This window comes from Balaenoptera musculus, chromosome 4, assembly GCF_009873245.2.
Source record: "Balaenoptera musculus isolate JJ_BM4_2016_0621 chromosome 4, mBalMus1.pri.v3, whole genome shotgun sequence".
NCBI lineage: Eukaryota > Metazoa > Chordata > Mammalia > Artiodactyla > Balaenopteridae > Balaenoptera > Balaenoptera musculus.
Window position 1 is genome coordinate 30,815,195 of NC_045788.1, and position 15,803 is coordinate 30,830,997.

Consider the following 15,803-nt stretch of genomic DNA (forward strand, 5'->3'; position numbering starts at 1 on the left):
ACAACCATTATGTTTTTCACTTTCAGTTGAGTATTCAATAGATTACATGAGATGTTCAACACTTTATTATAAAACAGGCTTTGTGTTTAATGATTTTACTCAACTGTAGACTAATATTAAGTGTTCTGAGCACTTAATATTTAAGGTAGTCTAAGTTAAGCTATGATGTTCAGTACATAAGGTTTATTAAATGCATTTTCAACTTATGATATTCTCAACTTACCATGGGTTTATCAGGACATAACCCCATCATAGGTCGAGAAAGTAGAATGGGAATTGGTAAATGTTCACATGTACAGAAGATGGCATGCAGGCTGATTTTGGCACCATCTACACAGTCATTTAGCATTACCCTTCAATTTCCTGCTTTTGAGACTTAATCCTTTCCCCACTAATTTGGGGTTAGCTTGTTTGCTTATCTTACTTGCATACCATACTTGCATGCTTTATGAGCATACCAAAAGAAGGGGGCTGCCAGTTTAGCAGTTTGGTATGCTACTTTTGAATAGCTGTTGATCTCTATATTTGAACAAAGAAAGAGCAATAGCTCTTGATCCCGTTAACTAGGAGAGCGTAGTGTTCATAACATGGTTTCTTACTGCCTAGCACAGAGTAAGCACTCAACAAATATCGGCCATTGTTATAGTTACTATTGTTGATTATCATTGTTGTGGATCTGTTTATCACATTAGTTACAGAATTTTCATTTCCACGTTCTACAGTAGCAGGCTAGGGTCATCTGTCCCATCGAATGGGCTCTAAGACTACTTTAGTTCAGAGGTTTAAGAGAAGAGAACTGATATTTATTTAATACCTACTATGTGCCTGGCACTGTACACTAGGAATTAGGTATGTAATCCCATTACTTGCCCAAGGTCACACAGTAGTGACTGAGTAGGAATTCAAGCACAGGTCTGTCTCGCTCACCCATGCTTTTTCCACTATGTTGCTCTGCCTCACCTACGTGAGACTACAGTGAGCCGTTTTGTGTATAGTTACGTTAACCTTTTATAATGCATTCAGAATTTGAGATATGTCTATTAGCTTCTCTCATTAATCTAATACCATTTACTTTTTTTTAGATACATTTGCAAATAAATTGCATTTGAAAAAAATTAATGATTTTGTGTTATCACCTGCACTCCAGCCGTACAAGGTAACTGCTAATGTTTTTGTTTGTTCATGTGGAATATTATGAGATTAAACCTTTTCCTAGTTTTTAGTGACTTTAAAAACATGTCCGTCTTAGTTGATATGCTTCAAAAAATTTAAGTCATTATTTATGTCTGTGTATCTTAGGTGGCTGTCTATGTTCCAGGAAGTAAGGGTGCACCTTCATTTGTTAGATTATATCAGTACCCCAACTTTGATGGACCTCATGCAGCTTTAGCCAATAAAAGTTTCTTTAAGGCTGATAAGGTTACAATGCTATGGAATAAAAAAGGTATGATAAATATATTTTATCTCCCATTTTGTTTATCAAGCATTAATTTAGACTTACATTCCTATGTATATATAAAAAGAAAAGAGTATCAGTGCTTATTCAATGAAAATTTACATGTGCTTTGTTACACTTTTTAATTTTTTCTAATCACCATTAGTTTAATTTGTGTTCTAAATCTAATTAAAGTTTTTACCCTTACAGCTACTGCTGTGCTGGTAATAGCTAGTACTGATGTTGACAAGACAGGAGCTTCCTACTATGGGGAACAGACGCTGCATTACATTGCCACAAACGGAGAAAGTGCTGTGGTGCAATTACGTGAGTGTTCCAGCAGTCTTCCTTTAATAGAATCAATGATAGTAAAAAATACAGTGCCATAAAGATGATATCATCTAAGTTCTTGATCAAGTGATAGAACTCACATATTTTAATAACCTTTAAGATAAAATTCCTCTTATCATCCCCAAACATACCTTATTTTGACAGAATCCAATTAGTTAATTTAGTTACGCCAGCAGTTTAGTAGGGAACTTGCTGAGTGAGATAATTCCATTATAATAGCTCTTTGGGGACTTATTTAATTAATTATGACAGCAAGTTGGTGTAGTGTGTTTAGCACCATCTTCAGAACTGAAGAGTTTTAACTACTTCATATTTTGTTTTGATGAGTTAACTGTGAAAAAAAATAGTTTTAAAATTCTGGCAACTCCCTAATCTTTTTTATTTTGAATTGAACATGTAAGGGTAAGGTAACCTTTCTTTTAAAAACTGTGTATTCCCATTCAAATCAGGAACAAAACAAGGATGACCCGCCCCCCTTCCATTTATTATTTAACATTCTGAAAGACCTAGTCAGTGCACCTGATCAAAAGAATAAGTATACAGTTTTGAAAGGTGAAAATCGAATCATCTCTGCTCATCAGATGAAGTCACAGCATAAACAACAGCCTCTTAAGCATAATGGGAGGAAAGATTCCATATACAGCAACAAAAAAGAAATATATAGGGCTCATGGGAAGAAAACTTTAAAACTTCTGAGGGGCAAACTATAACCTTTAATAACTTTACAAAGATGTCATTTCTCTCCAAATTGATCTAAAAATTAAACTAAAATGCCAGTGGATTTTCTTTTTTACAACTAGATAAGCTGGTTCTAAAGTTGATATTGAAAAATAAACATGCAAGAATGTTTTGAAAACTTTGCCAAAAAAAAGAGTAGCAAAGGAGGGATTCTGATACTATTAGATATTAAAATGTAAAGCAATTGTAATTAAGACAATTTGGTTCTGGCTTATGGATAAGCAGATAAATCAGTGGAACACAGTAGGATCCATGAATAGATCCATATTTCCAAAGCCATTGACATCTAATAAAGTCAGCATTTGAATCAATGCAGGAAAATATTGATCATTTAATATATGGTTTGGGGACAGTTGGCTAGCTATTTGGAACAAAAAGTTACTATTGCTAATTCTTTACCAAAATAAGTTCCAATTGGGCCAAAAAATTGTATCTAAAACTACAGAACTAGAAGAAAATGTGGGAGAATTTTTTTCTAATTTTTAAAAAAAATTTTTATTGGAGTATAGTTGCTTTACAATGTTGTTAGTTTCTGCTGTACAGCTACAGCAGAGTGAACCAGCTATACGTATATTTTTCTAATCTTAAAGTAGAAAAAGACTTTAAACAAGGTAGAAGTCGTATGGGGAAAGTGATAAATTTGAGTATATGAAATTACAGATTTCTACACTGGGGGAAGAAAAGAGTCCATAAATTAAGCAAAACAAACAAAAAGTTAGGGAAAAAATTTTTAGACAAGGGATAAATATGAGAAAAGGTGAATTTTGTTACTATCTCAAGTGTAACAATAAAAGACCAATAACAGGAGAGAAAAGTAGGTATAGGACAGTAAAAAATAGTCCACGAAAAAGAAATAAAATTATGTATAAGTATACTAAAAGGTGCTTCATTTATAATAAAGGAAAACAAGATACAATTTTTCACTTAGTAGGTTGGCAAAGATAAAAATTTGAAACAGTATCAGTGAGAGTGAGGGGAAAATCTTTGCTATCAAAAACTACTGGTAGGGCTTCCCTGGTGGCGCAGTGGTTGGGAATCTGCCTGTCAATGCAGGGGACACGGGTTGGAGCCCTAGTCCGGGAAGATCCCACATGCTGCGGAGCAGCTAAGCCCGTGCGTCACAACTACTGAGCCTGTGCTCTACAGCCCGTGCTCCACAACAAGAAAAGCCATCGCAACAAAGAGTGGCCCCCGCTCGCCGCAACTAGAGAAAGCCCGTGCACAGCAACAAAGATCCAACGCAGCCAAAAATAAATAAATTTAATAAATTAAAAAAAAAAAAAAAACTACTGGTAGTGTAAATTGGTACAAGTTCTTTGAAGGGCATTTCGGTGGTACATTATGAAGTAAATGTATGTGCCCTTTGACCAGGCAGTTTCTCTCCTACAGATACATTTGTGTACATTTACAGTGGAGTATAAACAGCAAGATTTGTAATGGAATACAGTGCAGCTGAATGAGGCAGAGCTCAATGTGCTTACGTGGAAAAATTTCCAAGAGTATTAAATGAAACAACAAAGGTTTAGAACTTTTTGTGTGTGTGTAAGTGCTTAAGAGAGAGATGCTTAATTTCAACAAAAATATTCTGAAAGGATATGCAAGAAGTATAACAGAGGGCTGCCTTTGCGTAGAGGGACTTTTTTTTGTGGCATGTCTTTTTATATAGTTTGTATCTTTATTACTGTATGCATATATTACCTCTTCCAAGAAAAACTAGTTTATTAATAGTAATAATAACCTATGCTTCTATGAGCCCACATTGCCAGAATGTTTACAGGAAATTAAGGGACTTCCCTGGTGGTCCCGTGGTTAAGACTCCGCGCTTCCACTGCAGGGGAGCACGGGTTTGATCCCTGGTCAGGGAACTAAGATCCCATATGCTACGCGGCGTGGCCAAAAAAAAAAAATTTAAATAAAAGTACTAAAGACAAATAATAATATACAAAATTGCAAAACAATTATAAAAAAAATAAAAGAAATTAAGATTCATTAGGGGTTCTTAAATAAATTTATAATCATACATTAATCCCCATAGTATGTCATGTAAAAATATTTTAATTTTAACATACCATGAAATTTTTGGATTTTTTTTTTTTTTAGTGTTTGATGTGTTTATGAGTGTTATATGATTGTAATTTGTGCTATTAAATATTATAATCCTGTATGTATTTCTTTATCACTAACTTGGATTTTATATTCTTTTTCTAGCAAAAAATGGCCCCATTTATGATGTAGTTTGGAATTCTAGTTCTACTGAGTTTTGTGCTGTTTATGGTTTCATGCCTGCCAAAGCAACAATTTTCAACTTGAAGTGTGATCCTGTGTTTGACTTCGGAACTGGCCCTCGTAATGCAGCCTACTACAGCCCTCATGGACATATATTAGTACTAGCTGGATTTGGAAATCTGAGGGGGCAAATGGAAGTGTGGGATGTTAAAAACTACAAACTTATTTCTAAACCGGTGGCCTCTGATTCTACATATTTTGCTTGGTGCCCAGATGGTGAGCATATTTTAACAGCCACGTGTGCTCCCAGGTTACGTGTTAATAATGGGTACAAGATTTGGCATTATACCGGTGCTGTCTTGCACAAGTATGATGTACCATCAACTGCAGAATTATGGCAGGTTTCTTGGCAGCCATTCTTAGATGGAATATTTCCAGAAAAAGCAATAACTTACCAAGCAGTTTCAAGTGATGTACCTAGTGAAGAACCTAAAGTTGCAACAGCTTATAGACCCCCAGCTTTAAGAAATAAACCAGTCACCAATTCCAAACTGGTAAGTAAAGTTTTACTACTTTGGTAGGAAAAGGTTTTTCAGTGTGTAGAGTTCCCTAGATCCTTTTCTTATGCATGTTCTTGTGTTACTTAGTATCTGATTAGAAGATATAAACTCTAGGGTAGAAATTGTGGAGGACCTGCTGCTGAAGATGGTGAATCGTTGTTTTGGGGTTTTTTGTTTGTTTGTTTTTTTGGCCGTGCGATGCGGCTTACGGGATTAGTTCCCTGACCAGGGATTGAACCTGGACCCCCTGTAGTGGAAGCGAGGAGTCCTAACCACTGGACTGACACGGAAGTCCCGGTGAATTATTGTTAAGTTGACAAAGTAATTAATGTAAAATCTCTGGGAAAGATAGCTGGGTGTGACTTACTGGGTGTAGATTGTGGGCTCAAATTCAATTGCCTGTCAGGCTAGGCTGGTAGTGTAAAGCAATGGTGAGTGGGAGAGAATGGTGAAAGGGAGAGAGCATGCCCTCTTTCAAGGCCATAGCAACTACACAGCAGTAGCCCATTGTTTCCACAGGAGATTTTAGGCCCAGTTTGCCAAAAGTTTGATTTTTCAAGACAAGTTGGATGCTTGTATGAAATTTCTCAATTTTTAAAACACTGCTGTTCAAACAAAACACACTTGTTGTCCTTAGGCCATCAGTTCCTGACCTCTGTTGTAAAGTTATGACTGGAGTATTGGTCAGATTCTGATCTGCTTTAAAATGTTAGCATTTCAGAGCTCAGGGGAAAGCATTTATTAATATACTGAGTTTCTGTGATGACGTTAAGCAATAAAGTTGCTCTATAAGAATGAACAATATTATTCATATTAATAGAATGATGACCATACAATAGGTGTAAACTGGGACTGTTCCAAGTAAATGGGAATATATAGTCACTTAATTATTAAGGCACTCAGGGAAGTAGATACTTTTTCAAAGGATAAATATTTCTGTGCCTCCAGTGTGCTCCTAACCCTCTGAAAAACAAAAACAAAAGAACAAGCCTTCTTCCTCCACAAAATGTAGCATTTTGACTTCAATGAAATGTTGTTGAAACATTTTTGTTGCATTAAGTTATTTAGTAAAAATATATAAAAACATATAACAAATTAAGCCCTGTTTACTATTTTTGTATTTAGATTTTTTTAAAAAGGATATAATAGTCTTAGGATTTGTTCTGTCTCTTTATTGAAATTTTCCTTACCTGAGATTAAAAAAAAGAAGTGACCTTAATGCATCCTGCTTTCTAAATCTGTGTAAGATAGCACAAGAGGAAGAAGTTCTGAATTAGTGTATATTTTTATTCTCTGACTCATAAAACTAATTTGTTTTGGTTGGTGCAGGGAGAAAAATTAATATAGAAAGAATATATTTTGAAAATAGTGAAAAAAAACTAGGTAAGAACTTCTTAAAACCAACTTTTTTTTTTACTATTTTTTTTTTTTTGGCTGTGCCGGGTCTTAGTAGAGGCACGCAGGAACTTTGTTGCAGCATGTGGGGTCTTTCATTGTGGCATGCAGGCTTCTCTCTAGTTGTGGCGCTTGGGCTCAGTAGTTGCGGCACGCAGGCTTAGTTGTCCCGCGGCATATGGGATCTTTGTTCCGCGACGAGGGATCGAACGTGCGTCCCCTGCATTGGAAGGTGGATTCTTAACCACTGGACCACCAGGGAAGTCCCAAAACCAAACTTTTTTGACATTTAAGATTTCTACTAAATTCTTGCTTTTGTATATAACCTGGTGATTATGTGATCCTATCACATCATTTTATTTGAAGGAACTATATGCCTGTGAATGAGAAATTTTTGTTTGTATCTAATTCCAGAAAATAGCTAAATGGCAAAGAAAACATTGTCAAGAAATTACTAGAAACAAAGATAGTCTGGTCAATAACTTCACAAAGGAAGAAGGTTACATAGCAGAGGGGAAAAAAGGTGTTTGGATTCCTCCCCCTGAAGGAAAAAATTACCTTTTTTATAAGTAAAAATTCATATATAAATTATACTTAAATATTTCTTGGCTTTCAAAAAAACCCTTCACTTTTATAATGTGTTCATCAAAACAATCTTATAATTGATGTAATTGAAGAAGCAAACTTTATTAACGAGGATGAAATTGTGTACAGTAGACACATAGTACTAAAGCCAGAAAAGCTCATGATCCATAGTAGCTGTGTGGATTTTTTTCGTCTAAAATGAAAGTCTGTCAGGAGACTTCCCTGGTGGTGCAGTGGTTAAGAATCCGCCTGCCGGTGCAGGGGACATGGTTTCGATCCCTGGTCCGGGAAGATCCCACATGTTGCAGAGCAACTAAGCCCACACACCACAACTACTGAAACCCGCGCACCTAGAGCCTGTGCTCCGCAACAAGAGAAGCCACCGCAGTGAGAAGCCCACGTGCAGCAGCAAAGACCCAACACAGCTAAAAATAAATAAAATAAATTAAAATAAATAAATAAATAAATAAATAAAATGAAAGCCTTTCAGTGGCTACATGATGCTCATAGTGTGGAAGAGACTTGTAACTCATCCTTTCTTCTTGCATCATTTTTTTTTTTAATATGAAGTTCAGTTTGCGGTTTTTTTTTTTAATAAAATGTATGTCTGTATTATTTTAAATTTTTATTTATTTAGTTATTTATTTATTTTTGGCTGTGTTGGGTCTACGTTTCTGTGCGAGGGCTTTCTCTAGTTGTGGCAAGCGGGGGCCACTCTTCATCACAGTGCGCGGGCCTCTCACTATCGCGGCCTCTCTTGTTGCGGAGCACAGGCTCCAGTTGCGCAGGCTCAGTAGTTGTGGCTCACGGGCCTAGTTGCTCTGTGGCATGTGGGATCCTCCCAGACCAGGGCTCGAACCCGTGTCCCCTGCATTGGCAGGCAGATTCTCAATCACTGCGCCACCAGGGAAGCCCTTGCATCATTCTTAATTGCTTTCCCTTTTTTTTAAAAATTCTCATGAGTAGAAACTTTTTCAGCCAAAGCAAGATACTATAGAAGAACTCACTATTGAAAGAATATAAAACAAATGTTCAAGGATTAGTATATCTTAACTAACATCATGTGCAGTGGGAATCAAAAAAGTGCAAGAGGCTTGCCATGCAAATTTGTCTGTTCTACAAATGTGGGTTCTCATATATTCAGTTGCTTCAAGTAGGGTAGTTCACACACAGAACTTCGATGCCTGCAATAGTTAATGCAGCTGCTAAGATAAAAATCAATTTATGGTTTTTTACTTATTCCTCTATATCTTAAATGTTTGAGCTCTGCCCATTTGATTATAGCACTTATAAGTACATTACAGCTCTGAGATCTAGTACTCAAGAAACTTCAGAAGTGTACATCATGGTGATTTAATACACATTGTGAAAGATTTCCCCTCATCTGGTTAATTAACATATTCATCACCTCACATATTTATCTTTTTTTTTTTTTTTTGGTGAGAACATTTGAATTCTACCCTCAGGGAATTTCAGTTATACAATTATACAATACAGTGCTATCAAGTATAGTCACTGTGTTTCACATTAGATCCTTCTTGATCCTGTATGTAATTCTGTTGTTGTTGAATGAGGTTGACAGTTATATAAATATCTGATGATGAAAATGATTGCCTGTTTTCACAGTATAGTCTGACAAGTCATTTAGTGTTTTAAAACCTCTTCATTGTGTTAATTCTGGATTTATAACTATGTAGTTACCCCCTTCTTATTTGATTTATTTTTTTATTGTCTGTTTTAGTTTTTCCATTTGCTTTTATTTTTAATCTTCTAATCTCTGATTTTGCAAGATCTAGCAAGTGACTCTTTGTGCAAAGAAAACAAATGAGGCAACTGTTTATGTTGGCGGTAGTCAAATCCAAAAGGACCCCAGAAGAAGCTATTGTTAGTATCTAATTTCATAAAAATCATGTGTCAGTGGTAGTACTAAGAAAAATTCCACTGTTTAAACAAAAATAAAGTGAATTTTGCTGGCTCTTATATAACTGAAAGATATCATATATCAACTAGTAGGAAGATACTCATTAAATCCATCTTGACCGTTGAAGTGTGCCTACAACAAGAGTTTTGAAATATTCTTTGCCAGTGAACTTATGATAAATTTGGTAAAGTAAGTTTGTCCTATACTAGCCAAATTGTATAATTTGTTGTATATGTTTGTAAATACATGGACTCCATTTCAAAATCATTTATTTTACATTTTCTATAGCATGAGGAGGAACCACCTCAGAATATGAAACCACAACCAGGAAATGAGAAGCCGTTATCAAAAACAGCTCTTAAAAATCAAAGGAAGCATGAGGCTAAGAAAGCTGCAAAGCAGGTACTTGGGGCACTTATCTTTTCAAACAAAACAAACAAATAAAACCAGTTAAATTAGCTCTATGCCTTAAAGTTTAAAGAATTGTAGTCCTAAAAACTTGACAGGTTATAAAATGTAGTTGGAGTTAGACTTAAGTAGCCAGAATGTCTCTTTTGTGTTTGCCTATGAATTTCTCAGTAGTCCTTTATATATAATGTGGGACCTAGGAAACTGGAACTGACCTTAAAACCTGAAACCCTCATGGGATTATGTAGTGTGTTACTTGCCACGGACCCTTTTGGAGGAGCCTGTGTGAAGTGGTATAGTTTGCTTTCTTGAAAGCATATGTTTAAGAGAGACCAGAAATTACATGACTCTTAAGGCCATTTTGTCACTCAGTATATTACTATAGGAAATTGTTCAGCTGGGAATCTAAACACTAGAGTACCCAAACAATGGAATTGTTCTAAAATAATTTTTTATATGATTTGGTAGTTGAAAAACCACACCAGCATAATAATTGACAAGTAAATTGTCATGGTGTGTGGCTTACAGTGATATTGAGATCTGCTGGGCTGGAAATTTGTGGTTAGTAAAGTCGTGGTAACCACATGTTTGAGACTGAGACAATTCCATCTTCTCTATTAATGCTTGAATTTTGACAGTTCTAGGTTACTTGTGTGTTTTGGTAGGCAGTTACTATTTTAAGGTATAGAATTTCATTATGCAGCCATATTCTGCTAAAATCTGGGCCTAAAAAAATCGATGTGCTCTTTTGTAGTTAATATATTTCATCTCCAAAAATGTCTTTAAATAACTCAGGCTTAGGTTATTCCAAGTAAAATGATCTAGTCCATGTATTAGACTTGTGTGAAAAGGAGGACTTGGCCTTTCATCAGAGTGGGTAGAGACCTCTGCTGGCCCCGAATATTACAAACTGGTAGCTAAGATTCCTTTTTTGTTGTTGTTGGTTTTCCAGCTAATAATTACAGGTATAATTGACAAATAAAAATGTTAAAGTGTTCAATGTGATGATATGATATAGGTATACATTGTGAAAGGATTCCTATAATCAAGTTAATTAACACATTTATCACATATTTACTTCTGGAGGATGGAGCACTTAAATTCTACTTTCTTAGCAAATTTCAATTACTGTATTCAGTACAATATAGTATTATCAACTACAGTCACCATGTTATACATGAGATCCTCAGACCTTATTCATCTTATAACTGACAGTTTGTACCCTTTTACCAACCTCTCGCCGTTTCTCCCACCATCCTCCAGCTCCTGGCAACCACCATTCTACTCTCTGTTTCTATGAGTTTGACTTTTCTTTTTTTTTAGATTCCACATATAAGTGGTAGCATGCAGTATTTCTCTTTCTCTTTCTGGCTTATTTCACTTAGCATAGTGCCCTCCAGGTTCATGCGTGTTGTTGCAGATGGTAGGATTTCCTTTTTTTATGACTGGATAATGTTCTACTCTGTGTAAATATGTATGTATGTTTATATATCACATTTTCTATATCCGTTCTTTCGTTGAAGGACACATAGATTGTTTCCATACCTTGGCTATTATAAATAATGTTGCAATGAACATGGGAGTACAGCTATCTCTTTGGGATAATGATTTTTGTTTCCTTTGGATATATACCCAGAAGTGAGATTGCTGGATCACATATTTTTAATTTCTTGAGGAACCGCCATACTGTTTTTTATAATGACTATAAGATTCCTTCTAATTGAGATTTAAGGGCCTTCAGAAACCCCCTCAACGTAGAATCCTACTTTTATAAGTGATGTTTCTTCCTCTTTATCAGAAGATATTTTTAATATGACCATTGCTGGTACTGAGCTAAGGTCCCTTTGTAATAAAATATTAGTTGTTTATTTTTAAAAAATATTTATTTACTATTTATTTTGGCTGCGCTGGGTCTTAGTTGAGGCATGCGGACTCTTAGTTGTGGCATGCAGACTTCTTAGTTGCGGCATGCATGTGAGATCTAGTTCCCGACCAGGGATCGAACCCAGGCCCCATGAATTGGGAGCACGGAGTCTTACCCACTGGACCACCAGGGAAGTCCCATTAGTTGTTTATTTTTGTGTGTTTTTCTGGTATTTGAGCACATAAAATTTGGGGAGGAGGGTCATAGAATCAGTATGTCTCATTTAGAAAAATTAATATTAAAATAGTCTGACTTCTTTTTCTTTTTGCCTACACCGCACGGCATGTGGGATCTTAGTTTCCCAACCAGGGAACCCACACCCTCTGCCATGGAAGCGTGGAATCCTAACCACTGGATTACCAGAGAAGTCTCAGTGTGACTTTCTTAAAGATAACTCTGTGGTTCTTTTGAAAAAACAATCAGTGCTATTAATGTAAAACATAATAATTACAAAAACAACCCCACACACACACCCCACCTCGTACAACCATATAATCACCCACACATGTTATTTACTAAAGATGATACTACTAATCCATCATTTTGGAGTTATTCTGCGCGTTTTCTCAGTGATGACAAAGAGTTTTCTACTTGCAAGATAATCCTTTCAGTATGTATTTTTCAGACAACTGGCTGGAGTGAGTAAAAGTTATGACTGTGTGATAGAACAAAGGTAAATGATCTATGACAGGATCTCATCCCTGACTGTGAATTAAGGAACCAAAGATAAAGGAGTCAGATGTACATAATCTAACCAAGTACTTTTATAAACTGGTGATGACTTTGTAAGCTTATCAGCTTTACCAAAAATAATTGAAACAAAGAGTTTAATCTTACCATGTACATAACCTTTTTTAGAGAATGACCAGAATTCAAGTACATTAACACAAACATTTTAACTTATTCTTGGTTTTTTAAAATGTGGAGGAAAATCGTCATTTCACTTAACTTTACTTATTTATTTATTTTAAATTTATTTTTATTTTTATTTTTTTGGCTGCGTTGAGTCTTTGTTGCTGTGCGCGGGCTTTCTGTAGTTGTGGCGAGCTGGGGCTACTCTTTGTTGCGGTGCACAGGCTTCTCATTGCCGTGACTTCTCTTGTCGCGGAGCACGGGATCTAGGCGCTCGGGCTTCAGTAGTTGTGGCGCATGGGCTTGTTCCACGGCACGTGGGATTTTCCCAGACCAGGGATCGAACCTGTGTCCCCTGCATTGGCAGGCAGATTCTTAACCACTGCGCCACCAGGGAAGTCCCTCACTTAACTTTAATAGTTTTTCATATTTATGACATTTATCTTCCTAGAAAATTAATATTCTCAGCTGATTACAAACAACTAAATTAAAAAATTTTTTATCTGATGTCAAAAGTGAATTTTGATAGGCAAAGTGTGTCTCTTCTCCTTTTATCCACTCTTCTCCTTTAATTTTATATTATGAAAAATACCAAACTGTGTATTATCAGAACTTATAGGCTCCTTAAGAGTGGAAACTAAATAATTTCTTTCTGAATACTCTGTTAAAGTGCTCAGTAATGTTCTCACATAGAAGGTTAGGAATTAATGTTTGTTGATTGTAATGTACAAAATACAACCAACATGACTAAAGAGAAAAAATTACTCCAATTCTGCACTCTCTAAAAACTCTCTGGCAGACATTTTTAGATTTGGAGATCTAGGAGTGATAGCTTGTCCCATGTTCCCCTGGGATGCTTTGGTAGTTCAGAGTATTCCATCCAGAACTCTTAAGAGGTTTTAGAGTCTTGCAGGGTCTGTGTATTCCACTGGGAACTCTATAAGGAAGAAGTAGAAACCCTACCTTTGGTCCAATAAAGAAAGACTTTCATAACTTTTCCCTCCTCTTGTCAAAACTATGTCTTGTCATAATTACAAAGGAGAGTCGGTCTTTTGCTCTTTCATTTATTTAGCATGTACAGTCAAGCTCACATTATGCTGAGGGCACAAGTGAAAAAGAAACCTCAGGTACCGTCTCATGGGGGATAGTACAATGCAGTTACAGTGTTACAGTACGGAAACATACCATGTGTTGTGCAACTAATCTGGTCTCTTGGGGGGTGGGGGAATTTTCCAGAGGCCTAAAGGATAAGTAGGGTTAGCCAGGTGACCTGAAGGTGTTCTAGGCACAAGGAACAGTACACGTGAAGGCCAGGAAATAAGAATATATGGCACCTTAGGGGAAATAAAAATGGTTCAGAATCAGTGGTTACTCGGTGAGAAGGGACAAAGTTAGAAAGGTCATCAGAGATCTGATCACATTGGGAGCAATATACTGTCCCTTTCAGGGAACAGAGTTTTCCATGGCACTTTCTTGCAGAGCTGAATTGATCTGATTATAAATAAATCTCTATGGAACTTACCCTGTAACATCACCTACTACATGTACTTGATATACATGTAATAGTTTTTGAGGATATCCCAAGAGTGAAACTTCAAACACCTTAATTAGAAAAGCCCTCTCACATTTCTAACCATCCACATAGTGGCACTTCCCAAAATATCCAAAAATTTGGAATGCTTATTTGCTGATACAGAAACCTCCTAGTTTACTCTGGTAAGGTCATTTCATTTATTTCCATTTGTTATTATATTACTAATTACATATTTTATATTACTAACATAATATTTTATCATATTACTAATATAATACTATATTACTAATATACTATTATTTTTTATTTTATAATTATGTTACCTTAATTTTGGGGGGTGGGTGGGCGGCCCACACGTCACAGCATGTGGGATCTTAGTTCCCTGACCAGGGATCAAACCCGTACCCACTGCATTGGAAGCGCAGAGTCTTAACCATGGGACTGCCAGGGAAGTCCCTAACTTTAAATTCTAGATCTAGCAAAGTGTTCCCTATGACAATTATATAGTGAAAACCTTTTGGGTAGCTCATTATACTGTGACTTTTTTTAACACTTCATTGTAATTATCTGTTATGGGACAATATAGCATACTTCATGAGACCAGCAATTCAGATCCTTTCTTTATATAAAATGTGCAAAAGATAAAATCATATATTGGTTTCTGAATTTTATGTACCAAGGCTATGTTTGTTGAAATACTTTAATGATCTCATTTTAGAAAACTGAATTTTTGAAAATATTTCCTATAGGAAGCAAGAAGTGATAAGAGTCCAGATACGGCACCTACCCCTGCCCCACAGAGCACACCACGAAATACTGTCTCTCAGTCAACTTCTGGAGACCCTGAGATAGACAGAAAAATCAAGAACCTAAAGAAGGTGGGAGGCTTAGGTGAAAAGCACATATGTTTACTGAAAGAATACATGAGAATTATACAAAGAAAGTAATGCTTAGATGCCTAAAGACAGGCATCCGAGAGGTTTGTAGCCGTCCTCATTGTTGCTTTTTCACCATGAAATACTGTAACTTAGGAATGGCACCCATTTTAGTTCTGTTCACAGTTGTCTAAAGGATATTAGTCTTTATTATTGATTTTTGGAGTAATAAGAAATAATGTACATTTGAACACTTTTATACTCACTTTTTCATTAGACACTTGTGAGACAGGTAAGAGCAGATATTTATCCCATTTTTAAAGATGAAGAAAGAGAAACGAAAGTAAGTTTATTAACGTCAAATTGCAACCAGTTTGTGATGGTGGCCTTGGAGGTAAAATCCAGGTTTCTAGAGCCCTTCCCAGGCTACATTATGGAGTTTCTCTTAAAGCCAAAGACGTCGTCCAGGTACAATAAGGTTCTGAAATAAATGGTGAAAATGGTGATATATTTAAATACATATACATGTACATGTATACACATAGATGTACATATATGATAATATTAATTAAAATCTTGAAAAATACTTTGCTAAATTCCATGTTCTTAACATACCCAATTTTACATTTAATTTTAAAAAGTAGTTTACCTTAGCATTTTAGCAGTCTGTTCCTGATACAAATGTAAGATAATTGATTTTCCTTATTCAGGTTTCACATTTATATGATTGAATTGTTAATAAGAAAATTTGCATTCTAAAATTACTTATTCTTCCTTTTGACTCATAATATATTTGATGTTCGCAGAAACTGAAAGCAATCGAACAACTGAAAGAACAAGCAGCAACTGGAAAACAGCTAGAAAAAAATCAGGTCTTTTCTGCATTTTTCACTGGGGCTCACAGTCACTACCACCCTTCCCCTTTTTATTATACGCAATTATTCAATCAGGTAAAAGAGCATATCGATTTTAAAACTTCTTTTGAAAACCATATGCCAG

The 15,803-nt window shown here is 35.8% G+C and overlaps 1 protein-coding gene across 7 annotated transcripts in view; it reads left to right on the forward strand.

Annotated features, from left to right (window-relative positions):
• EIF2A (eukaryotic translation initiation factor 2A) overlaps positions 1 to 15,803 on the forward strand; it is a 37,890-nt gene that overhangs the window by 21,189 nt on the left and 898 nt on the right. For 4 of the 7 annotated variants that reach the window (XM_036849974.1, XM_036849979.1, XM_036849976.1 and 1 more), the window contains 7 exons: positions 1,083 to 1,156; positions 1,300 to 1,444; positions 1,646 to 1,762; positions 4,733 to 5,304; positions 9,500 to 9,613; positions 14,679 to 14,807; positions 15,611 to 15,676. In XM_036849974.1, the coding sequence (XP_036705869.1) occupies positions 1,083 to 1,156; positions 1,300 to 1,444; positions 1,646 to 1,762; positions 4,733 to 5,304; positions 9,500 to 9,613; positions 14,679 to 14,807; positions 15,611 to 15,676 (1,217 nt within the window). Of the gene's footprint in view, positions 1 to 1,082; positions 1,157 to 1,299; positions 1,445 to 1,645; positions 1,763 to 4,732; positions 5,305 to 9,499; positions 9,614 to 14,678; positions 14,909 to 15,610; positions 15,677 to 15,803 lie in introns of those variants that run through there. The other 3 variants (XM_036849975.1, XM_036849978.1, XM_036849977.1) reach the window with 3 other exon arrangements.